The 24,509-nt window shown below is 43.4% G+C and overlaps 1 protein-coding gene across 4 annotated transcripts; it reads right to left on the reverse strand.

The window, feature by feature from the left end:
- Window positions 1-18,688: 18,688 nt before the first annotated feature.
- PDP2 (pyruvate dehydrogenase phosphatase catalytic subunit 2) lies at window positions 18,689-23,614 on the reverse strand. 4 transcript variants are annotated; one of them, XM_040075732.1, is made up of 3 exons: window positions 23,393-23,494; window positions 22,432-22,810; window positions 18,689-20,787 (listed from the first exon to the last, which is right to left on the reverse strand). In XM_040075732.1, exon 3 carries the CDS (start codon window positions 20,727-20,729, stop codon window positions 19,128-19,130), a length of 1,602 nt encoding a protein of 533 aa, XP_039931666.1. In that variant the 5' UTR covers window positions 20,730-20,787; window positions 22,432-22,810; window positions 23,393-23,494; the 3' UTR covers window positions 18,689-19,127. The 4 variants fall into 4 exon arrangements, with proteins under 4 accessions (XP_039931666.1, XP_039931667.1, XP_039931668.1 ...); XM_040075733.1 differs by having other exon boundaries at window positions 22,404-22,810; XM_040075734.1 differs by lacking the exon at window positions 22,432-22,810 and having other exon boundaries at window positions 23,393-23,614.
- Window positions 23,615-24,509: the final 895 nt, after the last annotated feature.

Genomic DNA, 24,509 nt, shown 5'->3' on the forward strand with positions numbered 1-24,509 from the left:
AAAAAAACCCAACAACATGGTGCTGCAATGTCAGACACTGCATTAGAGATGGCAAATCTTGCTGTGCATTAACTCTGCAACCAGAATGCTGTGTGGACATTCACAGCATTCTGGTTATGTATTTACCTTCAAATTAAAATTTGGTATGACAAATTGTCTCAGTTTGAAAAGGCAGGTGTCTGCTAAGGAGAGGCAGGCCTCCCTAGGAATGAGGAATTCAAATCCTTCCCTCCGTGTTATTATAATTTGGAAGATTAAAAAAAACCAACTTTTCAGTCAGAGCTATGGGGAAAGGAATAACAGTCCTTTACTAGTAAATATAACAGGACAGACAAAAACCAACAGCAATTATAACAATAGTAGAACAGAACCAAGAACCCCGAGGGCAAACGGTGGAAGCTCCGGCGCTGATGGCTGGAAGCCGGGCGCGGTGGACTGTCCTCGGCAGGCACGGGGTGTCCTGGCAGGCAGAGGTGGCAGTGCCGGAGAAGCCGCAGCGGCGGGACCCGGTCTCACCCAAAATCCAGCAGGACAGCGAAGAAACTCCGAATTCCTGGATACTCCAACAGATGGTAGAATTCCCAGGACCAGACTCCTCCGTTAACCGTGGACTCCATGCAGCTAGCAGTTGCCCGATCCGTGCTCCCCGGAAAACAGAGAGCAGCGAGCCCACCCACCCTCAGCTCCAGGGAGCCTTTTCCCTCCCCCAAAACTAAGTGATCAACTTCCTTTGTCCGGGTTGAGCACCCTTTAACTATCAGTATTTAGTCTCCTAGCAATTTATGGGGGGGAAAAATTCTACAGGAAAACTTAACCCTCAACACAAATGCTTTTTCAAACTGTGGATAAGACTTAACCTATTTGAGACTTTGAGAAGTCTTTGGGAAGCTTGGTCAATACTTTTAGCAGAGTAGTGGAACACTACCACTTTTATACTCGGGAGGAGATAATTTTAAAATATCTATAGATTAAAACAAAAAAAACCAAAACTTCAGTCTTTAAAAGAGTATTGCTGTTTTTCAAAAATATTGAGAAAGTTTTATTCTGCAATTAGTTTTTTAAAATAGTCCATGGTAGCCACAGATTCTGTTCAAGTCTTCCTTGCTTTTGGAGGGTTAGGTGCCCTTCTGTGGGATGGCTTAGAGACTTTAATGGGATTTCAGACATTTATGGTAGCAAAGCTTTTGGCTCTTCTCTCCTAATGGTAAAGCCAGTGCAAATAGGGATAGCAGGAAATTGTCACTGAAATGCAAGTACACATTCTGCTCAGTCAGCCTGGGCTTTATAGATCTCAGACCCTTCCAGCTGAAACTTTGAAGACAGATGCAAGGAAAACTGTATGACAAACAGATCTTTCAATGGTTGTTCCAGTGGACAGAACTTTAACTGGTCCTTTCCCATGCGGAGACTCCACACACTGCAGCACACTCAGACACATTCAGACACACTCAGACACAGCTGCAGTACAGAAAATCCCAAGTGACAGGGATGCACAGCCACTAGCAGCAGTGTCAGAATCGTGGCATCACTGGCCTGCTCAGAGAGACATGCCAGAAACCAGCCAGGGCCAATATTCCTCAGTTCTCCACTAAAACAGAGGTAACCTTGGGTGCCATATAACAGCAAGTAAGTTGCATGCATAAATGTGTGTCCTTGGCTAAGGCTTTTTATCCCTGATCCCCTGCAAACCCAAAGCCCAGAGTGTGAGTGCCCAGGCTGAGCAGGCACTGCAGTTATTGGCAGTGAAGTTGTTTGACAGCTGTGGGTTAACAAGAGTTCAGAGGCATCCAGCTGTGCTTGAACTGAACCCTTCCCTTCTGAGCTGTAAATAAAGGGATGTTCCACTTGTTCCATTTCTCTTTCTGCAGAACTGTTGGCTTGAATCTGCATTTTGTGTTAAATGTGACAAGGCAAACCCTATCACGGAATTAATGTTTAAACTCCTTTGTACATTGGGATAAAGGCAGTATTAATACATCCCATTCTGTGCCATTTCCAATGCCTTGCAGAAGATAAGATTATCTCATTAATCCTGTTGTGCTCTCTCCCAGGAGGTGAAACAACCAGACAAAAGAACACAGAAATAAGGTGTAAGAAAAGTGGTGTCTGATCCTAGAGCATCAGACAAAGCTGTGGTTACTGCCAAAGCTTCTGAAAAAGCACAAATTTGAATTAGGGATCTTCACATTGTGTAAGTTCCACCTAGACTCTCATATAGAAACAGTTCTTTTTGACCAGTTTAAAAGTGTGGTAGAAAACAGACAGGTTTCATTCACTGCCACAGTTACTCCCTAACTTTCCCTCTAAACAATTCACAGACCTCAGAGCCTCAGAGAAAATTGTGACAAAAGAGAGCTTTTTTCCCCAATTCAAAGAAATACAACAACAAAAACAACAAAAACAACCAAAAAAACCCACCCAAACTTTAAGCTGTCTTACTGTTGTATTTATGAAATGTATCTGTTTATCTATATAAATACACTCTGGGCTATCTCTTAAGCAGATATTATATTTCCTCCCCACCCTCCTTATACCTTCATTTTGACAACAATTATTAATTCAGAAGACATTAACAAAAGGCAAGATTTTATATAAATTAGTTGTATTAATATTAAATAAGAAATGCATAGAGGATTGTGGTAAAAGTTAGAATTACACAAACTATTTTTACACACTTACTATTAAAGTAATGGGAATTCTGCAAAGTTGGAAAATGGCAATTTCCATCAGGGCTCCAATAAAAGGAAGAGAATACTGTGAAGGGCCTCTGTAGCATTTTTGGATGTTCAGAGGTTCAGCTACTTTCTGCTCACATAAATACAGCTTTAGTACATAACACCTCCTGAGTATAACTCATGGCTCCCCATTTTGTATTTTTGCAACGAAAAAATGCCTTCACTCTGAGTGAACTCTTTTCTTACAAAATTTGACTGATAATAATGGGATAAAAGTAACAAGCCCTGGAAAGTAAAAAGCAACACATGAAACAGAAATAGAGTTGTCACCAAAACTGTAAAAAGTACACTATGAAAATGGAGTGTCCAGATGGACACGAGGGTTAAATGCCAGAGATGGAAACTTTAAGGAGAACCTATCAAAGGGAACAGAGATAAAGCGTCCACTCCAAGCATCAGCTGTAGACCATCAATCCCTGCCTGACACAAGTGGATTTCACTCAACTACTTGGAGTTTTCAGTGTTCTAGCGGGAGCTGTTACACTTCAGTTACACTCAGTGTTACACAGAGATTTTGTACTTGAGAAGGGAGAACAGAATCACACAACGAATCACTTGGCTTCAAGACTTCTCCATTTTCTATAAATTTATAGTTTGCATTTTTTAAGCTGGACTGTCTGGCCTTTGGACACAAACAGATTTTGAAGACTGGCTGTCTGAAAGCTTCTCATGGATGTCCTTTTTCCCATAAAAGTCCAGGTTTTAACCTTGTGTTTTCACCCACTCCCTACATATGTTGCAACTCAGAAGGAGCAGTAATTCCTAGCAATCACTTCATAACAACAGGGAAAGCTTTCTGTCTTTATTACCAGGACAAACCTGTTCTCATAATTATTTCACAGTATTGTTGGCATAAAATCCCTCAGCTCAGAACACCCAAAGCTGTGAACATCCTGGCTCAGCAGTCTCAGCCTCTGCAAGAGACACCCACAGTGAGAGACAACTAAGAGTTATTGCTTGCCAAAGACTTGCTGAAAGCCCAACAGACTCTTTGGGGCCAAATTATTGGAGTAATAATAATAATAATAATAATAATAATTTATGTTTTTATATTATAATTATGATGGTGGTGATGATGATGAATGCAAGTATCCCCAAATGAGCCAGGTTTTTTCTCCTTGAGACACCAAAGAACAGGAACAACCTGGTGCCATTGGGCAGCTCAGCTCTCCCAGAAGTATGGTAACCCTTGGAATTACCAGGCAAATTAGGGAAAAAAAAAAAAAAATCACAAAAAAAACCCCCCGCAAAACATCACTCAGCCAGTAACAGAAGTCAGCCCGTAGCCAGTGACTGTTCACAGAGGGATTTGCAAAGCTCTCCCTAAGGAATGATCCATGTCTCCACTGTGCAGGAAGCAGCACGTTCCCCATCCAGCCACCGCACGAGTTTCCTCCCAAGGGAAGGTGAAACAAAAGTGGCTTTGAGGACCAATGACACTGTAATGTCATGGTTCCACCTGAATCAGCTTGCTTAACTCTTAGACAGAGAAACTTTTAAGATTAGTACTTGGTTTTATACAAGCTGATCCTGAATGAGCCATTTAATTTCAAAAAGGGCTGATGGAAATTCTGAATTGCCTTTTCATAGGAAACCAAGATTTTTTTCATCCCTGCCCTGAGGGGGGAAAATTTTATTGCAGTTTAATTGCCTGTAATATTTTGTTGATTGCCTCCAAACATTCCAGTTCTTATCCTGTGAAAATCAGCATGTAAAACTGTGTGTGACTGAACAATCCAGTTTATTTAAACCAACAGAAAATTATTGTACATCTCATTTTTAAATGAAAATTAGAGCTCCATATGCCATTGAAAAAGCTGTGAGTGCTTTAAAACTACTTTTTTTAAAAAGAAAAAGCTTTTCATAAATTAAAAATTACCACTTTATATCACTTTAGTGGTTGCCCTAATGCTGTAACTTGGCAGGTTATAGGCTTTACAGACAACTTGTAAACCTTCCAAATAGACATCAATATAGAAGTAATCACACGGTCTTTATAAAGCATTCTGAACAATCATGCTCCAATATAAAAATCTATTTTCCATATAACCAGTGATGAATCAGCTGCCCATTAATGAATAAAGATTGTGAGTCATCATCTTTTAAAGATTTAAGACTGGGAAATGTAACAGCTTCTTAAAATTGGCTCCTGAGCTGGTCTCTTCTAGTGACTGCATGGTGGTTGAGAGCCACTGGAGTTTTTTCCAGTGTCCCAAAGTTAACCTGAAGTGCATCTTGGAACTGCCACTCCCAAGGACACACCCTCCGTGTGGGAACGTCCCCTGCTCTCACCTGGACTGAGTAACATCACAGAACCACAGAACCCCAGATCTGAGAGTCACAGAGTCACAGAATCAACCAGGTTGGAAAAGACCTTTGAGATCATTGAGTCCAGCCTGTGACCCAACACCACCTTGTCACCAGACCATGACACCAAGCGCCACATCCAGGCTTTCTTAAACACCTCCAGGGACATTGCCACAAAGCAAAAGGGCCTCCTTCAGCACAACATGCATAATCAGTTTCTGATTTCCTGCAGAATAATTTCCTCCTCCATCAGTGTCAATTAGACACGGAGTGAGTCAGATGGGAGCAGAGCTCAGCAGAGCTGGCTGCTGCTGGCCAACGAGGGCAGCGTCAGAAATTCAGTGAGCTAATGGTGATTGGCAACTTTGATCAGAGGCAGCCACTCCAAGCACAGAATCTGTGTTTTATGGATGAGTATCATTGCATTTAAACCATTAACATGAGGAGGCAAGATACACCATGGAGACTTTCACATAGAATAACCCAAATTTACTTCTGCTTGCCAGTGTTTTGTACTTTATGAGTATTTCACATTCTTTCCTCACTCCTTTCGCTGAGATGTGTCTTTATGAATTTTGTGTGTGTATGCCTAAAAAACTTAAGCTTTGTCTTATTTTTAACTTCTATTTATAAGAATTGGATGTGATATAAATCAACGCATCATTTGCCAGAGGAAAAAAAAGTTTGCAAGTCCACAGAGACCAAAGGAAAAGGACCAGCATGCAAGAAGTACTTCAGTAATTTTGAAACAACCATGACGATTTTATTTTTTCAGGTCAGGGCATGATTTACTATTACTTTCTTTTCCTTAATCAGTCCTGGCTTACACTACCCATAGTGCAATTAAGATAATAATTTAATTTAAAATTGAAATAGATTTTTAAAAGTTGGTTTGTGCTTTCACTCCGATCCTACACACACAGCAAGTTAGCTGAATGTGAGGTGGTAGTTTTGAACTGTGTGCACAGGATTTTTGCTAGTCTCCAAGTCTTCTGAGCTTCACAAACACTAAAAATCTGCTTAGACAGACTGCTCATTTGCACTTGCTTGGTTTTGAGAGAATGGTGTTTGTTTCCATGGAGATTGAGGGTTTGAGTGTATTTCTAGTTTTCAGAGAAGGCACCAAAATTGTAATAAGACACAATTCAACTCAAAGAATTGAAACACAATAGAATTGAAAGAAGGATACAGTGGTTTTGAGCTTCAGGTGTCCTTTTTCTGATTTCAGAATACTCTAGTTACTATTTAAATAGTCTAATTTTGCCGCAAAATTCATCTACATAGGTACATCAGAAATTTCCAGTTCTAGGGAAGTGAAAGAATGTTTTTTAAGATAAGTGTCAAAAAACACAGGAGAAAAGACAGACATCACCATAAGTTACGCAAGTTATATGCATTAACAGTAGGAATGACAAGCACAAGAAACAAACAAGTCACACAACAAAATGTAATTTCAGGTACTGCCTGTGTCCTTCCCATTAGGAAGGTATAAATGGTCTAAAAAAGGGTGGTATAAGTGAGTCTAAAAAAGAATTTGCAGTTTTGTTTAAATCCAGCAGCCACCGTGATCACCCAAAAGCCGTGTGAGAAACAGCTGGGGAAATCAACCACTGTCTTGCCATTATCACTGCTTCTTTCCTTAATGCAGTACCTTGCACACAGAAAAGTCTTCTTTATCTTTCAGATTCAGATATTGGAAGTTTTATTTAAAAAAGAAAATTTGTAGCCAACACAATTTTTCAAAGCTGAAAGTATCTCTTTAAATAGTCCTCTCAAAAGACCTAATTCTTGGCATAGCTAGCTGAATTTTGCAGTTCTGGGTGTGAACAAGAAAATCACCTGATGCCAAAGACCTTTCACTCTTCCATCGTGAGGAGGAGGAAGCAGGACTTTCCCAAGGGCTGTTCATGACCTGTGGCAGAGTCTGAGCTCAGGGCTGGGCACTGCCAGGGCTCACAGGTTTTATCTGTTTCTAGCGTAGTCTGATCTCAGCAAACTTTCTCACTCCACAGGGTGCCCTTTCTGCCCTTTATCCGTGTCTCAGGCATTTACAGTGTATGTATTTCCTTGTATGTTTTGTATGGGAAGAGGCGAGAGAATTGCCATTGCTCACCCGCACAGGAGAAGCTTTGGGGTGAGCCCAGTGCGGCCTTGCAGGGCCTGAAGGAGCTGCAGGAAAGATGGAGAGAGACAATTGCCAAGGGCTGGAGGGACAGCACACAGGGAATGGCTCCCACTGCCAGAGGGCAGGGCTGGGTGGGATCTTGGGCAGGAATTGTTCCCTGGCAGGGTGCTGAGGCCCTGGCACAGGGTGCCCAGAGCAGCTGTGGCTGCCCCTGGATCCCTGGCAGTGTCCAAGGCCAGGTTGGACACTGGGGCTTGGAGCAGCCTGGGACAGTGGAAGGTGTCCCTGCCATGGCAGGGGTGGCACTGGATGGGCTTTAAGGTCCCTTCCAACCCAAACCATTCTGGGATTTTATGATAATGTAATTCTTAAATGTCAAATGTCATATCCTAGAAAAATGTCCTCCAGCTCCCCCTCACTGCCTTGTGGGTCTCAGGGTGTTCACCCTGCACCATGAGCTTTGTTCTTCAGTGAGGAAAGAAGAAATCAAGACGTTACTTTGGGCATTATTTCATGATAATAAAACCGACTGGATTGGCATCCAGCCATGTTTGAAACGTGCCAATAAGGGAGGAATTAGAGCCAAGTCTTCATGCATGCCCAGCTCCAGTTCTGGGACGCTCTGTGTGCCCAGTTATCAGTTCCCAGAAGAACTAGCTGTGGCCTGATGCAGTGAGTCTTTATTCTTCCATGAGAGTAGATAGTTCAGAGGATTTATGCATTTTCATATAGTAATCCTGCATGAGATAGTGAAGTAGAGTCACACATCCCTAAATCTACCCCACCACTTCAGCACTAAGTGTTGATACAGGAGACATATCTGCCTCTTACATATGAGGAAGGCTGGCAGAAGTTAATAGAACTTAAATTTCATGCAAGCCTGACATGGAGATAGAATAGCTGAAGATAAGAGAAGTCATTTGTTTATCCCATTGTATACACTTCATTTATTTTCCTTAACATTAACTGACCTCATGTTTTCTTCTTTCTTTCCTTCCAGTATGTGCTGCCTTGAATCTCTTTGTCCAGAGGGTTTCTATCACCCTTAACGGTAATACGAAAAGTGCCCATGTGTTGTTTAAAAGTTCAGAACCAATTAGCTAAGACTTTGCTTTCATTTCACCAGCTCAAAATTTCTATGTATCTGATCACATTGTTCAGCTGTGATCCTAATGAGCTAGACTTTCTCATTTTGGGGGCCCCTAAATTCTATTTATAGAGTCTTTTCCAACAATGAATTCATCTGTTCAGAAAACAAGGTCGGACTGTGCTCAAAAATAACTTATAATGAGCCATGTCAGCAAATACCAGATAAAGGTAGTGCTGAAAGAGGGAAATGAATACTTCAAGCTCATTTATGATTTATGAGTTCAGGGTTGAAATGGAAGTGCCACGTAATAATGAACAATGGAAATATCTCTTGTTTGGAAAGTACAGGTGAATAGAACTTTGGGCTTGAATAGGTTATTAATAGGTTATTGATCCAACTTACTTCTGCTAAAAAAGAAAAAAAAAAGATGATCAAAGTTCAAAAACTGGTCAGCAATACACAAAAATGCACTCCGTCAGCCAATAGCCAAAATAGAGATCAGCCATATGCACAGCCATAAAAACAGAGACCCTTTAAGCATCAACCATGGGTATCTGACACCTAAACCCAGACTGCACGTGCAGGGACAATGCACACATCCTGGGGGTCCCACTCTTACTCATCCCAAGTTTTCCAAGGCGAGCTCAAATGACTCTGGACAGAGTCCCAGGATGTCGTGGCAGTGAAAATTTATGTGACCTCAAGGGAGAGCACAACACTGCATTTCCTGCTCCAGGCCAAGGAATCAAAAATTTGGTGATTTTTTAGAGGTGGGCATTTGCTTTCCTCTTACTTTCCCAGTGGAATTGTCCTACTGACCAGTGCCTCACGAGGTCTGACTTCTGTGCAATGCCTACATCACTGGTGTGTTTGGTTTTAATTCAGCACTACCCTGGGAACCAGAGCCAGCCTTTGCTGTGCTCCTAAGGATCACGTCAGAAATGTGTCAGAAAACACGGTCATGCCTCTCACTTCATGGCAAAGTTCTTAGAGCAGCTAAAATGTCATCAGGTAGAGAAAACCTCCTTAGAGGAAAAAAAAAAAGTTTAAATGGATACATATTAATACTTCTCCTTTTTCCTCACAGAGCATAAAAATCCTATTTTCATCACAAAAAAATGTATTTAAAGCAGGAAGATCCTGGCGCTCATGGCTGCCCAGGATCCCAGATTTCCTCCAGGTCTTGTTCTTCCTCTGTAGATCAAGTGATGTGTTTAGCCACACTTACACAAAAAATAATATATATACAGCTGCAGCAATCAGGTGGTCTGGTGAATAGTACAACCTGTTCAAATTTATTTAGCAATTTTGTTATAATTTAACTAGATATGTAGGCTTCTGCTGCAATTTGCAGTTTTCACAAAACATAATTGCAAAATACAACTTGAGAAGAGCTGTTTGATTACAGCTGTTATTTGCTGGGTACCACGTGGGTATTTTGCAATAAGAACATAAAGTAAGCAGGTTCACCTGTTGCTACATTTCCTGGGTTACATTCTTCCTCTTGCTCTAATTAACATCAGAACTTTACAATTCCTAACCTCTTCAAAATGTGTGAAAAATCAATAGAAAATTCTTACACTAAGCTGGAGAGGCGATCAATTTCATCCATAACTGGAAAGTTTTTGAACTCTCTCAGCAACAGAAGTTTCGTGGGAGATTGTTTTCATCAGCAGGATGAATAAAAGATGAGTTGGCAGGTGAATCAAGTAGAAATATTTATTACTAGCATGCACTGAGAATGACATTAGAATGCTTCTAAAAGCCTGACTGGGGGAAAAAAATAAATGAAAATACCATTTAAAAATTAACTGTCACTCCAGAAAAGGAAATGAGGATAACCAGATAAGCAAGCACACCATGTGGTTAAAAAAACACACAAAAATTGAAGTCAAAACAAAATTGAAGCCAAAATGAAACTGAAGCCCCTTTTCCTTTATGTCATATGGTCACAGAAGGGCAACAATGTCCCCTTGTTTCTGTGGGTTTTACAAAGGTTTTAGAGCTTTCACCACAGAAACTCACACTATTGGCCAGTGCCATCTGCTCTTCTGCAGCCAAAGATCTCAGAGACAGAGGGCTAACCACAAAGTCGTAATAAAAATAAACAAATCCCTTTTCCAGCAGCATTAGGGTTTTACTACTAGTGCCATAGTTTTATTACTATTGCCATAGTTTCATTATTACACAAATTATTTCTTGTTCATAAACTGAGCTCTGCAAGTGAGGGGAAGGTTCTGTGTGCCTGCCTTGCCGGGCAGAGAAAGCCCCTGGCAAACAGCAGGTTCCTGAAGGCATGGCACATCAGAATTAGGGCTGGATGCACTGACTGCATTTGTTTTACATATGATTCCAAACAGTTAGAAATAACTATTCCAGGGGTTTTGGTTGGTTGGTTGTGTTTTTTTTATTTTTTTCTGTTTATTGTTTTTTGGTTTTTTTTTTTTTAAATAGGATGATGCAACATGAGCCCCAACCCTGGAAGATTTTAATCATGATCTATTATTTCCTCTGAAAATCTGGCCGAGTGTCTGGATTTCATTTCTAATAGAGTGAGTGCACAGAAAAGGTCTGGTTAGCAAAGACTCCACATGGGTTTGAGATCAGAAGTCTGGGATTGCACAAAAGGTAAAGTTGGTCTAAGAGCACGATGCATTACTTTCATCAAATAACAATGAGGAGAAAGTTATTCCTCTGTCCCCCAGCACTTCAGGTGGGTGTTATTTGCTCTGTGAATTCTGCATTGCTGTGACAGCAGCAAAGAGTGGGAGAAGCTTTTCTATGGAATTGTGGATTATTCACATGTGCACCTGGCTGAAACCACATCTGATCACACTCCACAATTCCCTCACCCTCTTGTGTGGATGAAAATCATGTCCCCCTTCTTATTTTGCTCTAAAATTACAAAGTTGCCCCTTTTTCTTGATGTAGTTGCTTGGAACAATAATAAGAAAAATACCACGGAGTTACAGGAATAGGAGGGGGAGAGGGATATGGGAAACATTACAGCAAGAATGCACAGAAAATACAAATTTTGATAAGTTGCACCTGCGTAAGAGCAGGCAACCGTGTTCAGAAAAAAAGAGCTGGAGACAAAAGGAAAGGGTGATGGGTGGGGAAACCCTCATTTTACTCAAAAATGCCAGCTGACAACGAGGCTGGAGCAAGTCATATCTCTGAACACCCAGACCAACAGTGCATCCCCATTCCTCCAGCAGCATTCCAGTGCAATTCCCAGACTAGAAGTTTGTCCAAATGGAAATGCTTTAACCTAAGCTAGAGCATGGCCCTGGGGCGGCCGTGGCGCTGCAGCTGGAGCTGCACTGCAGCAGCAGACACGGGCTATGGCCGAGTAAAGATCTCCCCAGCTCTGGAAGCATCTTTTCCTCTTGTGCAGGCTCTCCGGGAAGCTCAGGCAGGTGTGTCCTGGCTTCACTGGCATGTTCCTGTACCTCACAGTGCCCGGACAAGCTTTGTTCCACAAAGCCTAACCCCTTCGGGTACTTGGGCCATTCAAACTTGGTCTTGAAAAAGAATTAATCAAACTCCTGCTCAGATTACCCCGTCTATGAGTTTGAAGTACTAACAAATCACATAGAATTTTTAAGACGTGTTTAGGTGATTGGTGGGGTTTTGCTCTATTTTCAAGAGCATCTAAAATTTATGTTATGAAAAGTTAAGAGCGAGGAGAGACTGGTCACAGCACATCAATCTTTTTGCAAAGCTCAGGTGACATCGTCTGGCCAAGCCCGGCTCTGCAGGCACCAAAGCAAGGACTATCCAGAGATGCACTGAAATGGGAATTCTGCTTGCTAAGGAAACCAGCCAGGACTGGGGAGCTTCGTGAAGTTGTGCTTCGAAGCAACCTCGAAGCAACCAAGTCCATTTCAGAGGGGACAAACCAAAGCAACTGAACACAAACAGAAAGGAGCAGGCCCAAGGCTCCACCCTGGGAGCTCAGAACCCCCTGCACTGCTGATGCCTTAAGTCATAGCTTTCATGTTTTTCAGGTTCTGTGCTGCCCAGGGGTGCAGTTCTGAGCTCACATTCAGCGTCACTCAGCTCTCTGCACAGAGCAGGGACACTAAACAAATCCTTTTCCTGCTGCACACCAAGGACAATGTTACAAGTTTTCAGGCCCAAAAGCACAAACAAAGGTGTCTGAGGAGAGAAATGAGAAGGGAGACCTCACAATCCAAAGCTGTAATTGGACAATTAAACCCCAATATGCAAATGGACCAAAACTTACAAAAGTGTGAGACCTCATGACCGATCAGCCATTTTGTGACCATTTTGGGTCTATTTGGCCCTGTCCTGCCTAAGGTGTATCCTAAAAGGGCTTTCAATAAATACCTACTTTATTCTCTAGCTCTGTCCAGTCCCTGTTCCAGGTCAGCCCTCCCAAGGCGTCACTGGCAGCAGGATGCTGGCTCCTAAAGCCCTGCAGTCACCTACAGGTGGGAAGAGCTTCTTCCATAGGGAAACCTCTGGGCTGGTTTGGGAGAAGTACAAAGCCAGAGTCTGAACTAACCTACCTGCTCTAGAACAAGTGCCTATAGGATTGGCTCTAAAATTTCAGCTGGGGCCATGGGAAGTGTGCTTTATGACCCACTCATCTGCTGCCCATAGAATTTTAAACATTGCCTGCTGACCACAGTTTCCCCTTCTGCACGGTTTAATTTAAAACAAACAAAAAACCAAACAAACAACAACAAAAAAACAACCCCAAACAAACTACAACAAAAAAAAAATCAAGCCATGCAGTTTTTTCTCTTTAAGAAAAGTGCCAGGTAAGTTCCCTTAATCTCCATGAAAACCACAATTATTCTTCCCTGCCCCAGCTGCTGGCTCCCAGTCACTTTTTCCTTGAGGATGTTAAGGAGCTTCAGTCACAGCATCCCCAGTTCCTGAGAGCCGGCTCCAGCAGAGGTGCCCTGTGTGCCCGCTGGTGCTGGCACAGGACAGGCTGTGAGGTCCCTGAGCCACAGCACAGAAATGATCTCACCCAGCTGACAAGTGCAGAGATCCAACAGGAGCAGTGTGGGCCAGCTCTTCAGGATAAATCCATGGATCTGGTAAAATGGCAAGTGTTCTGCTGGACAGTAACAATTTGAAGGTCAATGCCCCCACCGCAGTTACAAGGAAGGGAAAACCTTTTTTTCAGTTCACACCATGCTTTGTAACCCCAAAAGAAACTCACACCTTGGATTCTTTCCCTTCTACTTTCTATGGAAGTACTCAGCCTGTGGCAATACAGAGCACACACACCAGAACCTCTGTTCAATTTAATACTACAAAACTCCTCCTCAGTTTTAGACAAGTATCTTCTTCTGGAAGAAATCAGTCCCAAAGAATTTCTTTTCTTTTTACCTCTCCAAGAACAGATAAATACTTGGAATTAATGGGAATAAAGTTAAGCCTCAAAGACTAAGTATGTGAACACTTGTCTTGCTACTAGTCTATTGCAATTCAAGGATTTCTTGTTTCTGTAGGTGTTGTAGGGGGGTTTTGCATTATTTCAAGACAATTACAACATTTCGAATGTTACAATGATGCTTTAACTGCTGATGAGCACATATATATCAAAGTTAAAGTAACTTTCTGTAAGTGTCAAATTAACAGTTTGGATATTTTGGCCAGCGAACTCGTGTCCCCTGTGCTACGTGGTTAACTTAATGGAACCTCCATAGTGTCAAGATATCTTTACTTTCATTCATTAAGAGTTGTTTTCATTGTGGAAAACCCCCAGAGCTACAAACACCTCAGCAAACTCAGCTCAAGCTGATCACTTCTATCCCAGGGAGGACATTTGTGCTCTCTGGCCTGAGACATGGAGTACTTCGCTAGGAGATACACTCCAGTGCAGCAAACACAACATTGCCTTTCATCCATTTAATAAGGACTAGTTTTAAATGTGAAAGGAGTATTTTTACTTACAAAAACAGTGATTCTCCCCACACCAACTACAAAAAAGTTACAAAAAAAACCCAAAAAAACCCCCAAACAAACAAAAAAAAACCCTCTCCCAACTCCAACTCCATTATGAAAGTCTGAATACTTAAACATAAATAAGCTTAATAATTTATGAGTTCTGAAGAAAAGACGTGACAAAATTGTATTTGAGCTCAAGGCGTAAGTTTTAGTGAAGAAAAATAATTTTTTTCTAGTATTTACATCCATACTTAACCTCAGATGTTTTATTTAAGTCATAATGCCCATAATTTTAAGACAGAATTTGTGAGAGTTATTGACGATTAGTTCTCTTACTGCTGCAGAAATGAAGAACACAAAAGGCAAGCAGAACTATCTAACCTAAACCAAACTTCCTGCAAAGATGTTTATTCCAACAGATTTGCAATATCGTAGGAGATGCATCTAAATGTTCCCATAAATCTTCACATAATCAAGCTCGCAGGAGCAGGTTAATGCAGTAAGTTTGCTCACATACAAATTTTTGATTCTCCAAGTCACAAAATACTATTTTTATTAGTGCCAGTTAGCTCTGATTGCACTAATTAATGGAGCAATTAAGAGATGAAAATACCTAGGACCAAGTTCAAATGGTTCACCACAAGTGTATGGGGTACACATTACTGAGAATTTAGAGTGACTGAAATTGGGAACTTTGTTAAAATACATTGGAGAGAAGACACAATTGAATTGCTGTCAATTCAGGTAATTTAAGGGTGCAGTAAGTTGTTGACCTCATGCAGCTTACCGTGATTGTAGTGGGTGAATTAATCACAAAACATTTCACTGTGTGCACACTGTCACAGGTCAGCACAACCTTTACTTTCTGCAGTGACTTTAAAACGTGACTCTTTCCTGAGTAAATATGCACACCTAATAGTGCAGAGAATGGAGGCTGAAGGAATTGCAAGAAAATGTAACATTTCAGAACTTTATTCTGTTTCAGCAGGCTCTTCAGAGCTGAAGATTCCTCTGGTTTGTTGAGAGAATCTCCCTCATTTTGATCAGGTACAGTTCTTTTGGATCACCTGGTACCAGCTGCCAGAGATCATGAAAGGAGGGGCACAGTATTGTCCCTTTGCTCTTATGTGAGCATGGAAGCAGAAATGGATCTCAGTGCTCAGCTGTTTGATGGGATGAATGTCACAGCCCGGGTGCCACAGCAGCTGGCTGGGGTGCGTCACCTCCAGCTGGCTGCTCCTGTCACCTGTGTGACAGCTACAGTGACAGAGAGTGCGTGTCCAGGGGCTCTGTGGTAAGGATCCATAGCTCTGTCATCCCACAGCCCCGGGGTATAAACTGAGAATACAAAACTCAGTGCTCTGATAAGAACACAGAGTAACACCTTGCTTACCTGAAGGTTGTCTTTGCTACATGCTTGGCATCTCAGAGAACCAGCTTTGGGTTTCCAGAGTCCTCACATCCTTCTACATGTGTGGACTGTTCACCCTGGGGTTTTCTCATCCTGCTTAGTCCTAGTCCATACTCCTTTGGTGGAGGGGGAGGAATTTCTGGCAAATTCCTGCCTTTCCCTGGGCAGTGGTGGAGCCACCACCCCTGGAGACACTCGAATACATTTGGATGTGATGCTTAAGGACATGGTTTAGTGGTGACCTTGGCAGTGCTGGGTAAGATCTTTTCCAACCTGAATGATTGTAAGTATGGATGGACTGCCTCCACTAACAGCAACAAATCCCTGGGAATATGCAGTTGAATCCTCAATTTGTACTTAAAAAACCAACCAACCAAACCAACCCAAAGTTTTAATTAGTTTAACATTATCCCTTTTCACCACAGATTATTATAGTGCTGCATGTCGAAACTGAGCAAACCTACCATGAAATGGGAAATAACTTTCTGATTTTCAGACACTTCCCCAAAACAATTACTACCAGTTTGCAGGTGCAGTTCCAACCTAGACACAACATCTCCAGGAGTTACCGGGAGTGCCACAGACTCTTTTGAGAGCTGACCTGGATTTTACCACTGGATGGTGAAAGGAATAGAACTTTGTGTTTATTTCATGGCAAGACACCTGCTGCTTTGCTACACTACCCTTGCAGTAGCAGTTTGGCTCTACATTAAATGCTTTCTAGACTATCTTCATAAGACAAGTCTCACTTCACATCCCTTTGATAATGGTTTAGCACCCTTGTGCCTCTGGCTACACTGCTAAATAATTTCTCTATTAAGAGGTAGTTGAGAAATGCTTTTATGGCTAAATTTCAAGCAGTGAAGCCTGTAACTGATCACACGAGAGGATTTGTAAGAGCAAACAGAGCCCAGAGAAGCAGAAGGGCCCAGGGACACTGCTGAGGAACTCTCCCCTCCAGGGGTTAACACAGGCCTGACCATCCCTGCCTACCTTTCCTGGCAGAGGAAATCTGAGTCTCACAGCACCAGCCTAGAGGATGAGAGCAGGGCGCCCTTTAAAGCAAGCTGGACCCCAGCACCAAGAAATTCAGCAAGCTCTGCAGCAACTGGCACAAACCCAAAGTCTGCCTATAGCTCTTGGCACCCAGAGCTCAGGGGCAGATTTCCAGAGGTAAATCCTGGTTTGTTGCTTTCAAGGGGAACAGACCTATGCATTGGATCTGCCTTTCAGGTTGAAGGGTTGGATGTATTCCAATATGTACTAGACGAACCTCCTCCACACCCCCCCCAAAAAACCCCAAACCCCACCGTAAAAAAACCACCAACCCCTCCAACAACAACCCCCCCCAAAAAAACCACAAACAAAAAACCCCACCCAACCCAAACAAACAAAAAACAAAACATAACAAAAAAATCCAACAAAAAACAAACAGTAATTTCAGAAGGTTTTTTTAGGGATGCATTTAGTGATTGCAATTGTAGCACTGAACTACAGTCAATCCTGAAGAGTCAAAAACATTAATATTTTTTCAACAGTTTAGCTTCCTTCTCCTTCTAATCCCACCTACAAAACAAGATTATTAAGTGCCTGAAAAAAGCACTAAGAAATTTTATGTGTAAGGAAAAGTAGACAAAGAGCCCCAAGTCCAGAAATGTTACCAGTTTAAGCCCCAAGACCTTTTCTACTTAGGATCTTGAGAAAAAAAAACCAACTTTTTCATCTGCTAAACTGTAGAGGGATAATGTTTTTAACTGAAATTAAGAAAAAACCCAATATTTTTATTTGCTCTGCTGCACCCACCTCAGCATCAAGAACAGTAAACAGGTTGATATTCCCAGTGTGGACATCCTTGTGGGAAACAGTTCCTGTTGTGAAAAGTGCATATTATATGACTCTACGCAAGATATTTACTATATGTATTATGTTGTACTGATTAGTAATGTTGTATTAATATTTTGATAGTATGGTAAATGTAGTTTTGTAGTTAAAATGTCGTTTTTATATTCCAACCAAAGGAAAACGTAGATCTTTCAGAGAAAAAAAGAATTTACTACTTCCTTATCAGAAGAGACCAGCTTCTCCTGCCTTGCTCAGCCCTGAAGACACCATAGAGATTAAAGGAAAAAAAGTGACACTAACCAGAGAGAACTCTTTGTTTGAATGGAATTTATACATCATGTATGAAATGTATGAATATTCAACAGGCTATTGCTTTTAAGAGATAATCCTTTGTTAACGGGGGTCCTTCTTCAGAGCTTTTTTGCTCGGGAAGGCACCCAGATGTCTGTAACTTTGTTTTTATTGTCTCGTATTGTCCTAACCCTAATTGTTCAATTTTTTACTCTAATTCTATTTTTACAACCATTTTATTTACTATTAAACTTTCAAAAATTTAAAACAAGTGATTGGCATTTTTCACACTGTGGAGTGTAAACAAGGAAGAGGCACCAGAGAACACCATATGTAAAAGATAATTTGCAAGCTTGGACAGCACTCTGGAAAGTTCAGTATTAAAAAAACACTGTAAAATACATTTTGTGTATGTTCAGAGACTAAAACATACATTCATTAGGCAAAATAACTCTATACCTATAAGGAAGAGCAAGAATGAAACATTAAGCCTATTTTGGAGTATCAGCACTATTGTGTCTTCTAAGTTAAATCTGGAGAGAAAGGTGCTCTCTGTTGCTGTATTTACTTTTACGTGAATTTTTGAACTTCTAGATCTGACCAACAGTTTAAATTACAGTTGGTGGATTTGATGCACAGCACTTCATAGATCAATGCTTAATAAAGGGTACATTGTTTAAACTAAACACTCAAATGCTTAAGTCTAATACTGTTAAATCCTGAACGGGGAATTGTGAACACCCTTACATGTTTGAACATCACACAAGTCCACACAGAGTTAAGAGAATATGAAATCTCACTTTCTTGTGCAGAAAAGAACTGCATAAGAAGATAAAATTTTTCCCTTGCTTAAGGAAGAGAGTCAGGAAAGACAATCCCAGGGCTCTTCAAACAGCCTTACTTCATGTTGTTTTATAAATATGGGGCAATTTGTTAAAATATCTGACACACCCAAAAAAGGTTTGGTAGTTAATTTATTTAATTCAGTTACAGTGCTTCAACAGGATGCTACTCGCTCTCTACAAGAGCAGAGCCTGACACCCCATGCAGCTACACCTATTATCCATCTCTATTAAATTGTATCAGTCCCAGCGAAATTTGCCTTGTTTGTTCATTGTAAAGTTTTACCGAAGGTTCTCATGGAATCAGAACTGGTTCACAATCTTTAGTTCAGTCACATTTCAGTGAGGTTTTATGAAGACATTTTTCTTCAGTGTATACAAACCTGGAAACCCAGGGAAATTTCACCTGTTAGAAAGTTATTTTCAAAGCCAGCAAGTAACAAAAAGATTTAGGAACTTGCAGACACTGGTAGCAACTGGACTACCAGAGAGCGAGAGGAAAGGTTCAGTATCGGAGTTCCCTAGTGGTGTTGAACTGCAGCAGTGCAAGGCTCTACTCGTGGTTCCTGTAGTAATCCTCAATAGTTTCTGAGTTGAAGTACACCACGGTGACTGTGATGTCGTCCCTGTACATCCTGGCCAGGTCCTCGGGCAGGGTCAGCATGGCAGCCAGCTTCTCCGGGTCCACCTCGCCGTACTCGTTGCTGCCGATCGCGTGCCGGATCAGATGGGTGGCGATGTTCTGGTCCAGGGAGGCCAGGCCTTTGCTCTTCCTCTGCAGCAACAAGTTGTGCATGTAACCCAAATTAATTGGTTTCTTAAAAGTCAGCGGTGATTTCTGCATGTTGAGCTCTGTGAGGTGTCCAGCAACAAGTTTTACAACCTTCTCATTACTCAGCATCTCCCACAGCCCATCCGAAGCAATAACAAGAAACTTATCTTTGCTTCTTAACTTGTGATATGTGACTTCAGGCTCTGCAGTTAAATAAGGGGGGGTATGGTAGTTTGGAGGAACGTACTGATAAATGTTTAGAGCCTCAACATCACAGCTGTTCTCAAGAATGCTGTGTTGCAGTTCTTTACTCCATTTTAATTGCACATCTCCAAAAGCTCTGGAGGGCATGAGAATCCCCAGTAATCTGTCATTCACAAATAGGGTTTTCTCCTCAGATCTAGGATGTTCTCTCTTCAATCTTCTAATTTCAAATTCATCGTAGGCATTGTGGTCTCGGGTTAGAGGGAGAGTAGACCACGTTCCATCTTCTTCACGGACCCCTAAAATCGCTCTGCAATCGCCAGTGTTTGCCACGTGTAGGTGAACACCGTCAATGTGAGCTACACAGGCCGTTGCACCAGAAAAAGCTACTTGCAGGGCAATATTTCTCATCAACTCATTTTCCTGAGGAGCCTGAACTTCCAGTGATATGTCCGAGTCTAGCCTTTTGAATGCGCAAATCATGGCTTCTTCCAAACTAAACCCCGGCTCAGAGTCCAGGTCCAGCAAGTGCTGCCAGTACACCCGGAGGTTCTCAAAGTACTGCGAGGCGATTTCCTGGTACTCCACGTCGTTGGGATGCCTGTGCCGCTGCAGGATGGGCCGCACCGGTTTCATGGCCTCCACGGCCAGCTCGATCTCCTCCAGGCTCTGGCGGGGCATGAGGGACACGGCGATGTAGTGCAGCAGCCTCTCGCTCACGGCCTGGGCGCAGGCGGCGCCCGCGTGGCCGTCGAACACCCCGAACATCATCCCCGCCGTCTGCAAGCACGTGGCCGCGCTCCGCCGGTCCTCTATGGGGCTGTTGGAGGCCAGCTGGTTGCTTTCAAACCTCAGCACGGAATTTGCATTCTTGCCATTCAAATCCAGTGTTCTGTGGGATAGCTCACCTGCTCTGAGTATGTCGTTGATTTGTGCCGGAGACAACTGGAAAGAAAAATGTTCTTCTTCAGTGGAAGTGTGTCGGAATGCTTTGGGAAAGGAGAAAGTTCTGTCTATGCTGCAGCCCCCAGCAGGGTAGGAACATGTTTTGGAGAAAACGAGCTTCCATTTGATCTTGTTTCTATTTGGGATACAGATGGAGTACCAACGTCCTTTCCCTTGTAAAATAATGCTGCTTCTGGCTGAGCTTAAAATCCAGGATGATACAGTTCTTGACATTGTAAGTCACTCCAAAAATGGAGCACCTTCCTTCAGTAACGCAGAATGTTCTTGCAGCCTGGAATATAAATGTAGGAAAGGGAAAATAATTAGAAACTTCAAAAGAAGCTTTCCATATAGAAGTACAAAAGCACATCTAGAGCTCTCAGAAATATTCAGAACTTCTTTCCAAAAGAGATTGCCATGGATAAAGGCATCTTAAAAGTGATACAATTTTCATCACTTAATTATAACCAAGGATATGACTGCTCCTTTTAACTCATCAGAAAAGATAATTTTTACTTTCCAGACAGGTTTTTTTCCTCATTGTGGCAAGAAAAAGAAGAAATGGCAACATTACAAAAAATGTTATTGGCAGCTGTACAATGAAAAGCCTCATCTAACATGACACAGAACAAACAGATCCAACAAGCTTGAAAATTGGGACTTAAGTGACAATTATTGCACAATTCTCAAAAAAGCCTACTAGAGTACAACTCCATTAGTAGATTCAAAACTTCAAATCCAAAAAAAGATATGTACTTAAACCCCGTGGAAAGACTGAGTGATGTGACCAGTTAATGATTTATGTGAACTACCATGATCCTCACAGCTAGAACAAACCAGTCTACCTTTCCAATTCTGTTACAGCTTATAAGCTCAGCTGCTCTTTTTTTTACCTTCAAGGTCTTAACCAACCCTCAGGCAGGCAGGATCTTTTACACAGCTGAAGGCAAATTCTATTGCTGGTTAATTCATGCTTTTTCCATAGCATTGTGCACTCAGGTGCAGTGAAAGCCATAACACATTGACAACTTTTACAGGTTCACAATTTGGCTTGTTCATTTGGAGGGCAATTAGAACAAGCTGCTGGGAAGATCTCTGCTGCCAACAGCACTGAAACCTCAGGCTCTTCAGTTGCTGTGGGGAAGGTCCTCACATTGTCTCCTGCTTTCAATAAGATATTCCAGCTGTGGGATATTGCTAAGTATAACCAGATGTTCATTCACAACAGAATTTTGCCCCATGGATTTCAAAAACTCATGGTATGGCAGCACCGCAAGTACAATTACTCCCAAAAGATCCCACTAGCAGCCACTGAGAACAAGGGAGTTCTCTGTGAGCTTTCAACCACTTGGAGGTGGCCTGTGACACCACTTGCTCAAGCCAAAGACACTACATGCTGTTACAACACCAGTTTTTTAGCAGGGCACTTCACAAGAAACAAGAAGAAACCAGCCAGATCAGATGAGTGGAAACATTTCCAAGAAATCAGCAGGACGTAAAAGTCACCTTGAGCTATTCTAAACAGAAGGCCTGCTGATGCAACCCAAGAACTGCTGAAATCCTGTTTGGAACCCAAAGCAATGTGTCACAAAACATTTTTAATGAGTGCTACCCATACTTAATGCAGAAAAGACCAGACAAGCATTCCAACAGACACCACCCCTATGATTCTGGTGACCTGGTGAGAACAGGCAAAGACACAGCATAATTTCACTGCTAAGGTCAGGAGAGTAGATGGAAAAGGTAGTGGTAGTTCACTGTTCAAGGCCTGCCTGCAGTCTCCTGGGACACTGCACCTCCCAACACACGCAATGCCTTTTGTTGTCCTACAGAAGGAACGCAACCAAAATAATAGGAAGACAGCTGATATTACCAATTCCAGCAAGAGCTAAACCAAAAAGCACCTACAGAACAAGACATGACGAGGTTTGCCAACCTTTTTCAGTCCATTCCCAGTCCTGTTTTTCCTTCTTTCTCTTCCTGCTCCTCTCAGCCACATGAGATTGAAACAAGGATGACTTTCACAGACTTGATCAAAAGGCGATTGAAACAGTGTTTTAAAGAAATCTACCCCGTTCACACCGGCTGCCTGGCTGGCAGTGCGAGGCGGAGTGGTTTTCTCCCCAGCAGCAGAGTCACTAACACCGGTTAGCCCTGCGCTTGCCTTAGGGTCAGGTAGTGCTGACGAGCCCCGGAGCCGCTGTGAGCCAGCCCGGCTCACTGCGCACCCATCCTCGGGGTCTTCCGCAGCCGCAGTGTGTGCAGACGCTGATGCCCAGGACGCCCTCGGTAGCGGCGCTAATTAAAGCGGTGTGCTAAAGACCATTATGTAAGAGCCAATTATTACATTAACTCGCTCCCGCTCCAGCGCCGGCCCTGCCTCCCCGGGGACGCCGTGTCCCAGAGGGGCGCGCAGCTGCCGGACCGCACAGCAGCGCCCGCTTTTCCCAGGGAAATAAGAGATACCCGGTACATTCGGATTTACAGCCCCTCTGAGATCTCCGCAACTCCACATTCCCCTCACTCACCCTCCCGACACAGCTCACACCCCACCCCTCACCCCACACACATCCGGCACACACCGATCCCTGCCCCGCCACCTCCGCACTGCTCCAACCCCACACACCGAGACACGCCCCCCCCCCGCTTCCCAACACCTGTGCTCCCCGCACGCCTGTCCCGCACACACCCCCCGTGCCCCGCACACACCCCCCGGCTCCCACACCGCACCCTGCACACACCCCTACTCTGCCTCGCACAGAACACGCCCTAACGCCGCACACCGACCCCTTACCCCGCACACACACATCCCGCCCCGCACACACCGACCCCTTACCCCGCACACACCCCACACCGACCCCACCGCCGCCGTAGCCGGTGCCCCGCACAACTCCCACCTCCTCGCTTCCGCACGGTCGCCGCGCCAGGCCCGGCTCCGCTCCCCGTGTCCCGGCACGGCTGGCACAGCGGCGGCTGCTCTCTGCCCGCCCCGCTCCCCGTCCCGGGCGCACACACCGGCCGAGCAGCCTCCACCCGCGCCCGTCGGATCCGCGCTGCCCCCGGCGGGGGTGAGGGACGGCGCTGACCGACCGCCCCGCCGCCCAACCCGCCCCGGGTTCCCGTCAGGACACGGCGGGGCTGGCGCGGCCCCGCCCCTCCGCCATGTTGTGCGCGGCGGGCGCGGCCGCGGCGGGGCCGGGCGGGCTGAGGGGCCCCGCGCCCGCCTCGCTCCCGGCACCGCCCCGCGACCGCCGCCCCTGAGGCGCTGAGGGAGCGCCGGGCCGGGCCCCGGGCGGCGCAGTAACGTGAGCTAAAAGGAAGCGAGTGGCACGGGTTAGGAAGAAAAAGCACCAGCAGGAGTTTCTTCCTCATTCATAACGTTCCACGCTGTTTCCTTGAGGGGGAACCCCTCGGCTTTTCGGTTTTTTTTCCAATACGATTCCACATCCTTCAGCGCTGACGACACCGGCTGATGAGGCTCAAAATCGCAAAGCTCTTTCGTAATTAACTTGCCATATAAATTATGGAGAACAAAAGGGCTCGTTTTGCTGACTCCCCGGTTTTTTGGTTTCATATGACATTTCCACTGAGTGGTTCTAAGCCTGGTAACGAGGGGAAGGAATGGGCCCAAAGTGCATGGTGGTTAATGAGTAGTTACTGCTGTTAATGCAGTGGTTACTAAGTAGACCCTGCTTTAAAAGCTGTAACAATCATTTCTGCAAAAACAGGCTCGCAAGTCACAAGAGGCTTTGATATCATCAGTGCATTTTTTAATTTGCCTGGCTTCTTGTACTGAAGGATTTTTAGTTGAATAATGTGGTGCAAGTATCCTAGATGAGATAAGCGTTATCTCGTGGAAAGATGCTGATCATCTTCAAAGACTTTGAGCTTTCACTTGTTTCTTGTTTTCATTAAAACATGTTGCATGGAAGAGCACACAAAAAATGTCATCTTAACAAAAGATTTCATAACAATATTTTAGCGCATGCAAAAAACCCCTTAGGTTTGACGTAA

This window comes from Hirundo rustica, chromosome 11, assembly GCF_015227805.2.
Source record: "Hirundo rustica isolate bHirRus1 chromosome 11, bHirRus1.pri.v3, whole genome shotgun sequence".
In the NCBI taxonomy this organism is placed as follows: domain Eukaryota; kingdom Metazoa; phylum Chordata; class Aves; order Passeriformes; family Hirundinidae; genus Hirundo; species Hirundo rustica.